The 17,486-nt window shown below is 39.5% G+C and overlaps 1 protein-coding gene across 1 annotated transcript in view; it reads right to left on the bottom strand.

Moving 5' to 3' along the window:
* Nucleotides 1-14,980, bottom strand: part of ENPP3 (ectonucleotide pyrophosphatase/phosphodiesterase 3) — an 81,772-nt gene extending 66,792 nt beyond the window's left edge. The window contains exons 1-5 of the mRNA XM_087444122.1: nucleotides 14,911-14,980; nucleotides 9,029-9,151; nucleotides 7,168-7,293; nucleotides 3,449-3,509; nucleotides 176-273 (exon numbers count right to left, since the gene is read on the bottom strand). Coding sequence (XP_087300248.1) covers nucleotides 176-242 — 67 coding nt within the window. The 5' untranslated portion in view covers nucleotides 243-273; nucleotides 3,449-3,509; nucleotides 7,168-7,293; nucleotides 9,029-9,151; nucleotides 14,911-14,980. The remainder of the gene's footprint in view (nucleotides 1-175; nucleotides 274-3,448; nucleotides 3,510-7,167; nucleotides 7,294-9,028; nucleotides 9,152-14,910) is intronic.
* Nucleotides 14,981-17,486: the final 2,506 nt, after the last annotated feature.

Below are 17,486 nucleotides of genomic sequence, written 5' to 3'. Positions count from 1 at the left end.
AAGGAGGAGCTAACAAGCATGAAAATAGACACAACGTAGTGAAGTCGTCAGGATCTCGAGAGGCCCTGTGCTAACATGAACACTAAGGTTAGAGATCAGAAAGAAAGGCGCACCCCCTAGACATTGACTAATGAGGCGTCTTTATGATTCACATCCTCAGTTGTAGAAGACTTACTCAGTTTATTAATATTAGGTATTAGAGGACTCCACGTCTGTAAATACTCAGCTCTAAATCCATCCATGGAAAACAAAATAACTGGTGGTAGGTCAAATCTGAAAACGGAAAACAAAAAATTAGTCCATTATTTTGATGGGAAAAAAACAGACACTTTTCTGTACTACTTACAATTCTGTAAATTAGAAAATGCTTACAAAGTACAGTAAGAAAATAGTTCTTGGTCAACTTTTCCTTTCTCTTCTTAAAAATTATTTCCCTTAACAGTCTATACTTCCAGTATGTTAGTAATCTCTAATAAAAATGTACAATTATTTTTTTAAAAAGTGTTATGTAAATTATCTGAGTCTTTCAACTTTGAGGTCTACCAACCTTTGAGTTCTACAGTTTAAATAACTTCGGCTAACTTGCTTTATTCCCACTGGCTCCTTGGCATTGCCTATCTATGAGAGCCAGCTATGCCAGGTATGAAATTTCTCTAGCCCCGAGAGTCTATAATGAAAGGCAGTGTGCTGTGGAGAAAAAGGAAGGGCTTTGGCCTCAGGAAGACTTGAATACAACTCTCCGCTTCATTCTTCACTGGCTGGGTAATCCTAAACGGTTACCCAAACACTCAAAGTTCAGTCCCAAACCACTCACCCAATACAACACAGCACGTTATTATCACTGCCTCACCTCAAATATATTTAGTATTTTACGGTGAGAGGTATACACGGAGCTAATTAATTGTAGTTTTACAACAGAGGTCAGCAGCATACAAGCAGAGCATTAACAAAACATCGCCAGAAACCAGGTCCTAGATTGCAGCCCTTTCCCAATTCTGGCTTTGGCCAATGAGCCAAAAGCAATGATACATGAATTCAATGCTCAAACTCAAAAATCACAAAAGTTACAATTTGGATATAATTATGGTATAGAATTTAGGAACTGCGTAGCTTATGAGGTGTTTTATTATTCTAAAGTTCTACGTTTTTTGACTTTTTATTCTAACGTCTCAGGATATTAATATTAACCTTAAAAGCATTAAAATCTCTTTTTAGATGAGTATTTCAGTCAAAATGATGGAAGGTAACTTTTGGGTTATAGCCAGAGACTGTCTTTTTTTCATTCAATATTTTTTTTTATTTTTAAAATTTTACTTGTATTTTATATACATACACACATTCACACACACACTTTTCAGAGTTTCATAAATTTTTCCTAACTGAACTCCACTGTGTGGCATCACCCAGATCAAGAAACAGAATGTTAACAGCACCCTAGAATCCTCCCACCACGCTCCCCTCTAATTACCAGCCTCTGCCAACCACACCTATAGCCATGGTGATCACCATCTTGACTTCTAACAGCATAGATTAGTTGTGTCTATTTTTGTACTTATGTTTACATGCAAACAGAATCATAGAGTACATATTCTGTCACGTCTGGCTTCTTTCACTCAACATTATGTTTGAGATTCACACATTGTTGCATGTAGTTGTAGATCATTCATTCTCATGGCTGTCTAGTATTCCAGTGAATGAGTAAACTACAACTTACTCATTCTAGTGTTGGTGAGTATTTGGGTACTTTCCAGTTCAGGGCTATTATAAATAACAATGATGAACACAGTAATTTTTTTTAAACTCCAAACAGTGCATGTAAATGAGAATGCAAAAGAAATTATTTTCAACTCTGTGCTCAAGATGTTTCACATCTAAATTTTTGGATGAGAACATACTTTTCCAAGAAATTTGGTTAGAGTAAGTCTTTAAAAATTCTAACAAATACCCAATGTTATCATAAAGAAAATTCTGAATGCTGAAGCAGCTAAAAATAAGAAGAATAATTTCAGTTTTTTTCAGTGTGCTTGAGTAAAGCTAGAAAAAATATCAGTATAGCCATCTAATTCCACATTGTAAAAGAAATTGTGAGGAGAGTCTGGAGGACAAGTCTGTTTGGTTTCCCAGAATACGCATTTATTGTAGATTAATTCATTTAACAAATATTTGAGTTAGACATTGTGCTAGATACTGAGAATAAAGGCATGAAGTAATTCCAGCCCTTATTTAGGGATGAAATTGAGAAGTAAACAGATGTGGTTAAGGGCTACATTTGAGTACAGGGTGCTATCCAAGTATGTAGGAGGATGTCAGATTGAATCTTTGTAAGGTGAGAGCTAGCTCTCCAGGGGGTATGACATGTGAACCAAGCCCTAAAGAACAAATAGAAACAATATGAAAAGAGAATGGGACCAATATTTAATCAGGGAAAATGCTCTGTGCAAAAGACCATGTGAGAGATATGAGGCATGTGATAAAATTTATGAGTTTCAAAAACATTGGGTTAAGCAAAAAAAAAAAGACACAAGAGAACATATAGTATGATTCCATTTATATGAAGTGCTAAAACAGGAATCCATGATGACAGAAATCAGAACATGAGGCAACTTTCTGGGGTGATGGAAATATTTGGAAATATTCTGTATCTGTGGGTTACACAGGTTTCTGAATTTCCAAAACTTATTATACTGAACACATATATGTGAGCATTTCAATGTATATAAACTAGACCTCAAAAAATAAAAATGGAAAATTGGGACCGTTTTAACTAGAATGTGTAGAAAATTCATCAAGAATGAAGGAGGAGATGCATGGAGGGGTGGGGTGAGGGGTGTTACCTCACGGGTCATCACCTGTGCCCACCTGACAAAGTCCCCCTCCTCCATTCTTCAAGGTCCACTTTTCCCTGTGAGGCCTTCCACGGACAAACCTCTTCTCCTTCCCTCAGTAAGAACAAATTTGAGGTGCCAGAATGTTCATAGAAAAGAGTTCCACCTGGAGTAATTTAGATAGAAATTCTAGGCCTGACCACAGGACCTCGAGAATGCTAGGATAACCGGGAGCGCCCCGAGGCACCACTTCTCCGTCCAACGTGAGGCCGAGTCCCACGTACAGCAACTAGAAGGATGTGAACCTATGACATACAACTATCTACTGGGGCTTTGGGGGGAAAAAACTGAATAAATAAAATCTTTAAAAAAAAAAAGACTTCAACAAATTTTTATAAGTCATTGTTGTAAGATATGAATGTAATAAATTAACATAAAAATGCTTTGTAAACAATAAAGCTAACACAAGTCGTTATGAGTTTGAAGCCACAAGGAATCTAATCTTTTGTTAACTTTTTTATTTTAAAATGTAAACAGAGTGGAGGAACTTCCACCCTGCCTCTCAGCTACATTCCCGTGTGCCATCCAGTAAAAGAGGATAAAAACCCCCAGATCGTTCTCACCCCTCTGGACACTGAGGCTGCTGGGCTGTGCCACACTCTTCATTCACCCACGGGCTTTCTCCTGAAAAGCATCAGATCAAAAGCTTTAGACGGCTGCCCCACAGACAAGAGAAGAGAAACAAATGTTCAATGGACATGATCTTTTCAAACTACTTAATTCCTGTTACTGCAATGACTATTCTTCCAGAACATAGTTAGTGCTATTTCACATTTGCAAGGTCATTGCCTCTAGTGCCTCGCACAGATCAGAAATCTACACTAACTGAATACCAGGAAGGCCGTGTTTACTGAGAAAAACAAAGGAGATTCCTTTAGCCAGAGAGGGATAATTTCTTTCTTTCTTTAATAATGTTTATTTCCTCAATGACAATGTTTTCCCAACTGCTAAAAAAAAATGTTTAATAAATATAGATATCCAATCTAAAGAAAAGAGAAAAGAAAACATAAAAAAAAATAGCCAATAAGAATAATTGATATCAAATGGGCAAAACTGAAAAAACAGTTAAGATCTTAACTAAAAACTTATTACTCCACAGATATTTCTGGTTATCGAACACTCCAGCTAATTTACGAAGTAGAAATGACAGAATATGAGTGTCATCATTTGCAACACCTGTGGAGCTAGGCAGGGCTCATCAAAGGCTAACATCCCCAACAAAGAAACAAGCAGATAAGATGTGCCACTTAATGGAAGTAACACCTCCTCCTATAAAATATATGCGCTAAATAAATAAATTAAACCCTGAATCTAAACGGTCCTTTGATTCTAACTACCAGTTTTCAAGAAACATTGGAGAGGACAAACTGCTTAAGTCACAGGACATGCAATCTGCAAACCCAGACTGGAAAACTCTACAGGACAAATGACCCATTTCTTCAACATGTAAATCGCAAGGGGAAAAAAGATGGAAGAAAGAATCTACTTTTAAAGGACTTCAAATAGATCAGCCAGTCTCAATGCGTGAAATCTATTTCAATCTTACTTCAAACAATCTTTTAAAAAATATTATGAAACAGAAAAATTTGAACACTGGGTATTTGATGACAATAAATAATCATCAATGACATTTTTAGATATATTGATGGTATTATAATTTTGTTAAATCCTTATCTTTTTTAGATTCATACTGAAAATATTTACAGACGAATGATATTAACTCTAGGGTTTGCTTTGAAATAATCTAAAATTTAGGGAGGTAGGTTGGGGAGAATAAAGAGTATATTTTATTATGAAAAAAATGCAAAACTTGGAAATAAGCAAAAGGAGAGCTGATCACTAAACTTCATTTTAAAGTAGTAATTATCGGGCCGGCCCCGTGGCTTAGCAGTTAAGTGCTCGTGCTCCGCTATTGGCGGTCCAGGTTCGGATCCCGGCTGCGCACTGACGCACCGCTTCTCCGGCCATGCTGTGGCCACGTCCCACATACAGCAACAAGAAGGATGTGCAATTATGACATGCAACTATCTACTGGGGCTTTGGGGAAAAAAAGGAGGAGGACTGGGAATAAATGTTAGCTCAGAGTCGGTCTTCCTCAGCAAAAAGAGGAGGATTAGCATGGATGTTAGCTCAGGGCTGATCTTCCTCACGAAATAAATAAATAAATAAATAAATAAATAAATAAAGTAAGAATTATCTAAAAAGCCCACCTACAGATTTTCTAATTACCTAAGAGTATATACCTTTACCCAGCTTATTCTTTACAATTCACTTTACAACTCAGTAACGGTAACAGTTAATTGGTAGAAATGAATAGCCATATAACCGATTCTTGTCTGATAGCAAATAAATTGCCCTGTAGAAATACAGATAATTTCTGTCCCACCAAAAATTAGAGTTTTAGTGATTTTATTCCAACATTCTTTCAGTCCCATATATTCTTAGTCTCACTGATTCTCTTTGAGCCAGCTTAACATTCCAGTTGGTTATCTCATTGATGAGTTAATAAGTCTTTGACATCTTCACTTTACATTCATATGAGAGTTGTGTTTTCATCTTTTTGAAAATTGTACTGTGTCAATGTGAGACAAGATTGGCCATGAGTTGATCATTGCTAAAGCTAGGTGATGGACATACGAGGAAAACATCGTACTATTCTCTCCTTTGTATATGTTGGAAATGTATCATAAAGTTTAAAAAATTCTAAACTTAAAATATAAAAGTAACTAGCTGGTTTCTTGCACAAAAATTATTCAAATCCCCTCAAACTACTGTTTGAAGAAATAATTTTGGCAAAAATCGTTTAATATCTTTAAAGTATTGAATCCTTAGGGTGAGAAAACATTTACATTTATTTAAAAAATAAACTGAAATGATTAGTGGTAATGGCAAACTTCAACACGGCTTATAACAATTACTTCTGTTTATGTTAAATTCAAAAAATATTGTGCAATGAATTCAGTGGGAAAATTTACCACATGACCAGAGGATCAGTCTTGAGATAAAAAGTTAAGAGTTATAAAATAGGGCCAGAAGGTAGGGGAATACAGAGGTCAGAGGTAGTATGGTCAGTGAACTCAGAGAAATAAGCAAACTAGAAACTATACTTGCCTTTGTGAATTTAGTGGGATTTTTAATGACACAATATTCACTATAAATATCAAACAATTATCATTTAAAAACAGAGTTACCATTTCAGGCTTTTTTTTTTTTCCTTTCTGATTGTCCTTTTTAGCTGATTTTTAATTATATTTTGCAGAAAAACTGATTCCTCTATTAGTGCAAAACCTATTTTCTACTAAGGGATTATAGTTAATAATGTTTCTACTATAACATTTTCCTCCTTTTTAAAAAATAAGAATTCAACCAAATCCCTTTTTTTGGTCTAAAAATATTAAAACTGTAAGTTAATTAGCTCTACTGGATGTAGCGTTATGAAAAAGGCATTGAGGGTTGGCCTAGTGGCGTAGCGGTTAAGTGCACGCTCTCCGCTGCCGGAGGCCTGGGTTTGGATCCCAGGCGCCCACCGATGCACCGCTTGTCAGGCCATGCTGTGGCGGCAGCCCATATAAAGTGGAGGAAGATAGGCACGGATGTTAGCCCAGGGCCAGTCTTACTCAGCAAAAAAAGAGGAGGATTGGCATGGATGTTAGCTCAGGGCTGATCTTCCTCACACACACACACAAAAGAAAAAGGCATTGATAGCTTGAAGCAATTTTGTTGCTATGTTATAAGTGCATTTTTCATAAATATCATCAGATGTTCTGAGGGAATGGTGACTTAAGAAAAAAAATCTGCACCATCTATAAAGTGGCAAGTGGGTGGCATTAGAGGTGAATAACCTAGATTATAATTTTGGCTCTGCATTAACTCCCCGAGGGCCCTAAATCAGTAATTGAACCAGTCAGGACACAGTTATTTTAACAACATTGGTTTAACGGACTGATGTTTGGGCCAGATAACCTCTTTCATAAGGTTTTAACTTGAGGATCTGCCATCTGGTGTCCCAAACCACAAGTCTAGCAGTCAATGGACTGAAAAAGACCTCGTCTTACAGAGAAATATAAGACTTGAGGCTTTCTCCTCTTTTCTACAGTATTTACGCTATGAGCTCTCTTCCTGTATGGGGCACAAACCACATTTCTTCCCATAGTAAACACATTTGGTCTTTTCTTCTATATGGACTAGCTAAAGAGTCTCTGACTTGTTTTAATTTTGCAGCCTAAGCCAGCTTTAGGTCACTGAACTCTCAGAGGCAAATGGGTTGACATCCTCTGCTTACCTTGGCAAACACTCTTATAGTTAGTACAGCAGTCTTTCCTCTGCAAACAGTCATCTGAACAGGAGCAAAGGCTGGATTCTAGTCTGGTCTCCCCACAACGAAACTCATTGCATGTCCATATTCGGGCTGTAAAATTACACAGTTTGGTTCTGAGCATTTAACTTATTTTACGTATCCAACACCAAAATATAAATTTCATGCATTTCTCCCTGCATTATTGTACAGGCAAATTCTCGGTTTATCTGCATTAAGAAATGAAAATACATAATACAAATAAGGGGCAATCCACCACTTTTCTTCATTCGGCATGAGTGGCAGAGAGAAATGCTGGGCTACCTAGCACATTCACCTCTGAGTCTGGAGAAACTCTGAACACCAGTCCTATTCCCACCCAGGGGTAGGAGCTCCCGATGGTGAAGAACCACTAACCCTGAGTGATTGCTGCCACTCAAGAGCAGCTTTGCCCAGGCTTGTCTAAGGGCAGGCAGCAAGGAAGAGACAGTGACAACAGAACTAACAAGAACACAGTCAGGTCTGTAAGAATGTAGGCAGGTCAGGGTGCCTGCCAGCTGAGAGTGACAGAACTGGTAGATCAGCTCCTACCACGCCTCTCCTGTTCTCCCAGGCTATGTACTTAGTATGAGATCAGTTTAAATAAGTCCCAATGCTAAAAACACAAGAGGCTGCACTGAGGCTGCTTCCCAGTGTACCAGCTAGGAAACGGTGACTAAAATCAATGTCAGCCCTGTGCTTAGACAAATACTGAGTGCTGTGTGCTTCAGTTGTGCACAGAGTTCTTCATTCCTCATTATTTAGTATTTACTTAGAAAGAAAAGATTTGGGGACATTAAGAAAGGGAATACAGATCTTATCTAGACTAGGTTATCCCCTCCCTCCTGCCCTTTTCAGAGAGCATAGTGTAAGGAGCTCTACTGTTCTAATCTTCACTCTCCTCGACCCTCTAGACTCCCCACCTGCCCTGATTTCTTAGAAAGTTAAACATTGCAAACTGTGTCTTCCACGTAGAGAACAAAGTTTCTTAAGTTGTGTTCTGTAGACACTGGCACCAGAATCACCAAGAATCACCAGCTTTCTTAATGAGCCTTATGCACCTGAAATTTGAGAACCACTACAAATGAAACCAAATAAGAGGATTAACTTACGCCATAGTAAAACTCCATTGAAATAGATGTAATTTTACAGCATTTCATCCCTAGAGACTGTTACTCTTCAACCTCAATTAAATAAAAAGTGGACTCTGCGTTTAGCACTGTAAAGAGGGACTTGATAATACTAGATCCTGTATACAAGGTATTACGGGTTGAAATGTGTGCCCCCCAAAAAATGTTGAAGTCCTAACCCCCATTACTGTGAATGCAACCTTACTTTAGAAAAGGATCTTTGCAGATAACCAAGTCACAATGAGGTCATTAGGGTGGGCCCTAATCCAGTATGACTGGTGTTCTTATTAAAAGGGTAAGTCTGGACATGGACACACCCAGAGGGAGGATTGTGAAGACACAGGGAGAAAGCCATGTGAAGGTGAAGGCAGAGTTTGAAGTTAGGCTGCCACAGAGCAAAGAATGCCAAGATTGCCAGCAACCTCCCAGAAGCTCGGAGAGAGGCATGGGGCACAGTCTCCCTCACAGTCTTCAGAAGCAACCAACCCTGCCAACAGATCTTGTGCTTCTAGCTTCTAGAACTGTGAGAAAATGAATTTCTGTGGTTTAAGCCACCCAGTTTGTGGACTTTGTTATGGTAGCCCTAGCAAACTAATACACCAGGTGTATGGTGAGCATTTGCGCATGTATTAATGATAGCACCACTAACACGCTGATAAAATTATTCTCAGAATTCATACTTGATTCCACACAGGTCTCTTCAAAATCCCAGCAGCAGTCGCCTCGGTCTTGACATCGCACATCACACCGGCAGCCCTCCAATCCCCTAAATGAAGAATCAAAGCATTTTTTCCTGCAGCTGCCTGTACAGTGAAGGAAATAAGGAAACCAACAGTTAGAAAGTATCTCATAGCTAGATGGTAGAAGCACATAGCAGTACTAGCACAGACAATGCAGACAAATAGGTAATTTTTATTGTGCTATATGATCCATCAGTGCAAAGTAATAAGTAATGAGTGATAAATAATGAGTGATTTTTCCCAAGGCCCCAGAGAGGCCCCAGACTCAGAGACATCAGGCACCATTAGATGAGGGTAGGAGGGACAGGCAGAGGCTAAATATAGTGGAATTGGTTGAAAGTCTGAATTTGGAGCAGTGACTACACACTCCACTTCCTACTACAGAATAGAAGGCCCATAATCTGGAGGAATTTAGGAGGAGCAGCTTTCATCACAGGGACAGCAGACATAGAGGATTAACAACAATGAGAAAAGATGACCAAGCCTCACTCTCAAATGTGAACAGATGGTTACCAGACATGTGAGGATGGCAGGAAGCATCTGACATGAAAGACAAAGACCAAAACAAACAAGAAAAACAGAAAAACTTGGTTGAAAAGGAAACAATTGCAAGGATCAGAAGAATTACACACACGCACGCACACACACATACACACACACATGCAACTAATATTGAGATCCACCAAAAAGAGAAGATATTGCATCCGTGAATAAGAAAGAAAGCTTAATTAAAAAGAGATAAATAACATTCAGGATGCTCTTGGAAATAAAACCATGAGAGTAGTAATAAAAAATTCAATGGAGGGGTGTGGTAGGGAGAATTACAGTTCCCAAGACGATTCCACGCCCTATCCCCAAGACTGTGAGTATGTTACCTTACGTAGCAAAGGGACTTTACAGATGTAATTAAAGTTATTGTTTAGTTGACCTTAAAAGAGGGAGGTAGTACCTAAAAGTGAAAACAAAGAAAATGGAGATGATATTATCAAAGAAATCATATCATAAAATTTCCCAGAACTGAAGAGCATAAATTATTACAGCAAAAGAGCCCACCCATTTTCCCAGGGCAAAACTCACACCAAGGGATCAACAGGGATAAAGAGATCTTGAAAGCTCCCAGAGAAAGATCATGAGCAATCTGTAAAGGGTCACAAGTCAGAATGGTATCAAATTTTTTAAAAGCAACCCTGGAAGCTAGAAGACAGGAAAGTAGTGTCTTGAAATTTCTAGAGGAAAATTATTTTCATCTTAGAATTCAATATCTAGCCAAACTCTCAAGTGTTGGGATAGGATGATGAACATGTCTTTATATGGGTAAGAACTCAAGTTATGTCTCTCATGCATCCTATGTTAGGAAGCTACTGAAGGATGTTTTTCAGCAAAATGAAGAAGGAAAACAAAAAAAGAGATCCAAAAAGTATGAGATCCAGTACAATGGAGAAGCTAGAGAAACACCAAACATACACCAAACAAACCAAGAGAGCAAGTAACACGGACTGGAGCAGGAGGATAGAAAAAGAAAAATTAAAATTAAAGATACCCTTCTATACCCAACTTTAGACTGCCAGAATGAGGGAGCCAGATAGTGCCAAGGGTCGGTGGGGATGCACGGAAAAGGCAGGGTAGGCTGTGGCAGCCATTCTAGAAAGAAATCTGGGACTACTTACCCAATTTAAAATGTAAACTCTAAGATCCAGGACTTCCATTCCTGGGTATGTGACAAAGCAAATCTCACACAGGTCCATAAGGGAACCTGCAGGATTTACACGGTGTTAGGGAACTAAAGTCACCTCGGTATCCAGCACTGTGAAAGGGCATAAGTCAAATGGTGTGTTGGATACACGCCAAAGAGTACTGTGTGGTAAGTAGATAGACACATAAGAATTGATGTATGCACAGCAATTTAGATGGATCTTAAAAAACATTCAGTGAAAAAGTAAGAAAAAAAAAGTTTATATACTATTTACATAAAAGGCCTTCACATTTTTACATTCACTCTCCTCCTTTGAAACATTTTCCACACTTGGCTTCCAGGACCCAATAATCACCTGGTTTTCCTCCCACACTCCTGGCTGCTCCTTCCTAGTCTCCTTCTTTGTTTTTCCCGCCCCCCCCCCCCCATCTTCCCAATCCTTTAAGGTTGGCGTACCCTGGTCACATTGCTTTAAATCCTATGTATGATGCTGCGAGCCACCACATTGTAAGTCCAGCTAGGACTTACCCTCTAAAGTCAGCCTCAACTACCATCCAACCACCATCATGACTTTTCTACTTGGACATCTAGTAGATATTTCAAATTTAACACATTCCAAACTAAGCTCCTGATTATTTTCCCCAAACCAGCTCCTTCTACAGTCCTCCCCATCTCAATTATGGAAATGCCATATTTTCAGATGTTCATGCCAAAAATCTTGAGGTCATTCTTGACTCCTCTCTTTCTCACTCCATAGTCAATCTGTCAATAAAATCCATCCACTAGGGGCCGGCACCGTGGCTTAGCGGTTAAGTGCACGCACTCCACTACTGGCGGCCCGGGTTCGGATCCCGGGCACACACTGACTCACCACTTGTCCGGCCATGCTGAGGCGGCGTCCCACATACAGCAACTAGAAGGATGTGCAACTGTGACATACAACTATCTACTGGGGCTTTGGGGAGAAAAAGGGGGAAAAAAGGAGGAGGATTGGCAATAGATGTTAGCTTAGCGCCGGTCTTCCTCAGCAAAAAAAGAGGAGGATTGGCATGGATGTTAGCTCAGGGCCGATCTTCCTCACAGGAAAAAAATATACATATATTAAAAAACATATTAAAAATCCATCCACTACATCAAAATATATCCAGAATCAAAATATTTCTCACCAATTACAATGCCCCACCCTGGCCCGAGACACAAGGCCTGTCTGTATTATTGCAATAATTTCCTAACTGGTCTCTCTCCTTCTCCTGGTGTCACTCTGCCATTTAGTCATAACAGCCAGCAGCCTGAGTGACTGTGTGAAAAGCAAACTGCACATGTCATTCCTCTGCCCAAAACCTCCAATCACCTCCCATCACTCTCAGAAGGGAAGCTGAAGGCCACACTGTGGCCCACCAACCCCTCTCTGATCTGGCTCCTCTTGGTCCGTCTCGTTTTATGACTCCCTCCCTCTAGTCCTCCTAGTTCTAGCTCACCGATCTTCCTGTTATTCCCTAAATGGTGTTCTTTACACACCAGGCAAGCTCTGGCCCTGGCCCTTCACACTCGCTATTCCTTCTTGCCTGGACTGTTCTTCCCCAAAATATCCCTGTTTCCCCCTCACCTCCTTCAGCTCTTTAGAAAAGCTACTTCATACACACAGCCCACTCTGCCTTGACTCAATATTTCATATTCCCCTTTTCAGGTTTACTTATCCCTTAGCATTTTCTCCATCATATTATATATATTTTGCTTATTTATATTTTTATTGTCTGTCTTCCCTGCTAGAATATAAACTCTTTGAAAGATTTTTGTCTGTTATCTTCACCACTGTATCCCCAGTAATTAGAATAGTACCTAGCACATAGTCAGTGCTCAGTTGTTAAAGAATAAATAAAAAGTATGTGCATGCATAATAATAAATTTGTAAGAATGCTTACCAACTCAAGCTAAAAAACCTAGTTTAAAAACTCACACTAGAAAAAAAAATAGATTGCCTATGAAGAGTGGGTTAACTGGAGCAGAGAGTGGTGAAAGTGGTCCAGGGTGGGCTATTAGGACACAGTTGTGGTGGAAGATAGAGGGGATGAACATGTTAAGGACGCTGGCAAAGAGGGACTGGAGTTAAATATCAAGGACCCTGGGGAGGGCGGAGAGGGAGGGGGAAGGGAGCGCTGCCACCTGAGGGCTGATGGACTGAGACGAAAGGAGAATAAGGAACAATGATTGTGGGAAGCCAGCCAGTGGGTGTGCTAAAGGAAGGAAGGGAGTGAAAGAGGTGGAATAACGTCAGATTTTGTTCGGAGATTAGTATATGCCTCTTGCAATTAGTTTATGTGATTTGTGGGGTAAAATAAACAAGAAATAGGGCCTGCCCAGTGGCACAGCGGTTAAGAGCGGGCGCTCGGCTTTGGCGGACCGGGGTTCACAGGTTCAGATCCCGGACGCGCAGCAACGCACCGCTTGTCAAGCCATGCTGTGGCAGCGTCCCACATAAAGTAGAGGAAGATGGGCACAGATGTTAGCCCAGGGCCAATCTTCCTCAGCAAAAAGAGGAGGATGGGCAACGGATGTTAGTTCAGGGCTGATCTTCCTCACACAAAAAAAATTAATAATAATAATAATAATAATAGAGGCCTGCCCGGTAGTGCAAGTGGTTAAGTGTGCGTGCTCCACTTCGGTGGCCCAGGGTTTGCCGGTTCGGATCCCGGACGTGCACCGATGCACCGCTTGTCAAGCCATGCTGTGGTGGCATCCCACATAAAGTAGAGGAAAATGGGCATGGATGTTAGCCCAGGGCCAGTCTTCCTCACACAAACACACACACACAAAAATAATAAGTATTATAACCTATAAAAAAATAAATAATAATAAACAAGAAATGACACCCACCTGTGTACACTAACATTAGAATAATACTACCAGAATGGCCTGCCAACTTTTGTTAGATCTAGGATTGGTACTATAGTTCAGAAACACAAGAGCCAAGTGACCAAGAAAAGACGGTAACTTTCTAGCTAATGTCCACCTTTTCCGTTCCACTGTGCTCCCCTGTTACACTAGGGGTACTGAGTGCTGGTTAATTCTTAAATGGAACCATAACTGGAAAATTGTCAGTTATCTTTACCAAGAGTCTCCCTAATGAAGAAGTAATAAGACTTCCCCCACTGGAATCAAACTAGAAGTTAGTCAGCCAAATTAAAAAGGGGGCCGGCCCAGTGGTATAGTGGTTAAGTTCACATGCTCTGCTTTGGCGGCACAGGGTTCACAGGTTCAGATCGTGGGCACCGACCTACACACTGCTCGTCAAGCCGTGCTGTGGTGGCATCCCAATAAAGTAGAGGAAGATGGGCACAGATGTTAGCTCAGGGCCAACCTTCCTCACCAATAAAAAAAGGTGGGGGGGAATAAATTATCTAACTTTTGACCTCACACTTCCCCTTAGAAAAAGTATCAAAATAATACATAACAAGTTTATAGATAGTGCTTTTTGTATAGTCAAGTGTAAATGGTTTATTTACTATTCGTCCTAATGGGATACGACAAAAGACAAAAGAGACCTGAAGTCTATTGATATTTTGGGGCATGTATCTCCTCTTTTTTTTTTTTTTTTTTGCTTCTTATTAGAAAAAAAAATGTGAAGCTTTTATTCTGCACTACATTTCAAGAATGTGACACTGCCTGACCAAGAAACAGAGAGATTTCAGGGATGGAGCAATACTAACTTGATATCCAGGTGCAGCAGTGGTGGCAGGAGTTCCTGGGAGTGGAGCAACAAAGACTTTCGAGGACAAGTTTATCATCAGATAGTAAAGATCAGAGGAGGAGCAGGGACAAAGGAATCTCTGATCAGTTATCAAAGTCCTCAATGAAGGAGAGGAAAAGTCAGAGAAAAATACTGGGGTGATACGAATCTCAAAGTAGCAGGGGGATGAGGGCAAAGAGTGAAGTCCAGAAATGACAGTGGGTAATGCTAACCAGGGATGCGGGCTTCCCATGAGCAGGGCTGGCAGAAGGAGAAGCCTAGTAGGAGAGTGCCGCATGTAGGAGGGAAAGGGCTCCAGAGAGGAGCGTACAAGTTTTAACAGGTGAAGGTGAGGAGAAAGAAGCAACACGGGATGTTCCGAGACATTGCTGAAGGGTATACCTTGCTGTTCCAGTTGCCTGAGTCCAAGGCCCAGCCCTAATCCAAGTGACACAATCACCAACAGAGCAAGGAGAACCTATTACAAAAAAGGAAAGTGAAATTTACAATATTTTTAAAATATACAAAGATCCAGATAACCACCCTCCACCAGTGAGTATTAAGGGTACACAGCGTGCTAATTTGCCTAATACCAGATCCAATAATGATAGAGCCACATTTTATTTAACACCTGGAAATAAGAAAGGTTTGGAAAGAATTTTTAAATACCATTTATTACAGACCTTCAAAATCAAGTACATGAGTCCCAGTGAGCTTAACCCCAAATTGAGTTAAAGTGTGAATGAAACTAATGGAGCCATTTACCTTTTGCTCAGTTTTCTTAACTAGACAACTATTTGGAAATCATTAATGTAAAAGTATTCCAAAACTGTGAAATTGTTAACTACCTCGTTCCTAGGGAGCAGGGTTCTTTTTCCCCACCCTGTCCATCAGAGGATAATGAGAATATGTAACACATGTAAAAATACAGTGCCCAAATAATTAACTGGCAAATGATCTGCTTTCATCTACAGCTCAAACCAATCATTTAGAGTAACTTGGAAGCTGTGCGACCAAAAATCGTGTGTGTCATTCATTATCACGACTGCTGACAAAGCTCTTCAGTGTAGTGGACTTTATGCTCTGATTAGAATTAAACTGCAATATAATTAAAGAGAATTCTTCCTGCTGACCTCTTTCCCCATCCATTAAGTCCAATGATAAGCATGCTGGATGATAGAGCTTGAGTAATGTGTATCGCCATAAAGAATATGAATGCAATGGACACACAGATTCCTTAGGAAAGTATTTTACAATACCAGTAACCTTTGTTATGGTTTTAAAAAACACCACTTTTATGAAAGAAAAAAACACAAAATCAAAATTTGCTTAGATAATAAAGACCTACATAAACTATTGACTTTTTAATTTTTATTCTGAAAATCAACTGAAAAATTAACGTATCTAACTCTTGCAATAGAAGTGAATTCAACAATTGGAAAAATATGTTAAAACACTATGAAAACAGTTCTCATATGAAGTTTCAAAGTTAGCCCCAGGGTCAAGGACCTTCCAGCAGCATTCATTCAGTGGAGTGAATGAAGAGGGAAAGGGGAACATAAACAGTTATTAAATAACATCATTAGCACTTTGTTCTCTGTTATGATGCTCAAAAGCCACAGGTGACCAAGACTAGGAATACTACAAAGCAACAAAACGCCGGGAAACTTTCCTTTGGAAAACCTCATGCATCATAGATTTACAAACTGGTGTGTTTTGGTTAACATCTTATCTTTGGTCTGTTCACCATTCAAACTTGCTGGAAAAATAAACAATATCTAGCTGTCCCTAGGATGCTTTAAAACTTTGTAATATTAAATCTTAGTGTCTGTTTCTTCATGACTTTGTACTTGTTCTATATATTAATGGCTTGCTCTCTGCATTATTCTGTCAGCTCCTTGAGAGTAAGAAGGTTCATTTTTAACACATACAATCATTTACTCCAAACATGTAATTCTGAATAAGCTTCTTGATATTGAGGTACATATGTGTCTTAACCTATCTCATGCTATCTACAAAGTGGAGAGAGGAGTACTGCAGGCTCCAACAGTCACTGAGAGCCCAGCATTTGGCTTTGGCTCGGCTGCGTAAAGTGTGCTAGAAACAAAGTACATACCTTTAAATTTGTCAAATGAAACTTTTAGTAAAAGTTGGAAACATCAAGGTACCTTTGAAACTATGATTTTAAAATATTGATCTTCTACTAGAAGTACTAATAGACCACTAGAAAGATATGAAGAATGGAAATAAATGATGCCCAAGTTTTGTTCCCAAGGAGTTTATAATTTCCTCACTTTATAAGATAGGATACATTTAATAAATGGCATAGGAGCTAGAAGAGCACTGCAAAATTCCCAGACGGATAATGAATAGAGAATCTTGAAGGTTTACTTTGTTACAGTCACCGGGTTCAATGCTTCCACATGTTTCATTTATTCCTCAAAACAGTGCTTGAGTGACAGAATGGTGGTGACATTAACTAAAGTAGAGAATTTAGGAGAAAGCTGCAGCAGGATAGGCGAGAGAAAATTATGCACTTGGTTTTGGCTTGAGGTCCTGGATGAGGAGCCAGGCATCTGAAATTGTGTAACCAAAACTCAGCAGAAGGTCAGAGCTTGTGGCTTATTTGGAAATTTGCTTGAGAATATGACTCTTAAAACCATGGAAGAAGATGAGAATGCCTGAAGAAAACATCTTTAGACAGGGTTTGGCGGAACACTTACGTGCAAAGTGCAATGAGAAGAAAGATAAATCAGCCAAGAATGCAGGTAAGGAGAAATGTCACAAAAATGGGAATTTCACTGCCATCATGCAAGCAAAGAGAGAGCATAATTCAAAATGAGAAAATACTCAACAATATCCATGTACTGTCATTCTGGAGACTCAGCAGAAGAATGCGAGGGGAGAAGGACTGACTTTGAGGGGGTAACTTCAGTACAGTAAAAACAAAGCCAGAGAACAGAAGTTGGGTAGTGAGA

Source organism: Ceratotherium simum, chromosome 19, assembly GCF_057802395.1.
Source record: "Ceratotherium simum simum isolate JZ-2026a chromosome 19, ASM5780239v1, whole genome shotgun sequence".
Taxonomy (NCBI): domain Eukaryota; kingdom Metazoa; phylum Chordata; class Mammalia; order Perissodactyla; family Rhinocerotidae; genus Ceratotherium; species Ceratotherium simum.
This window is presented reverse-complemented; position numbering and strand designations above follow the sequence as displayed.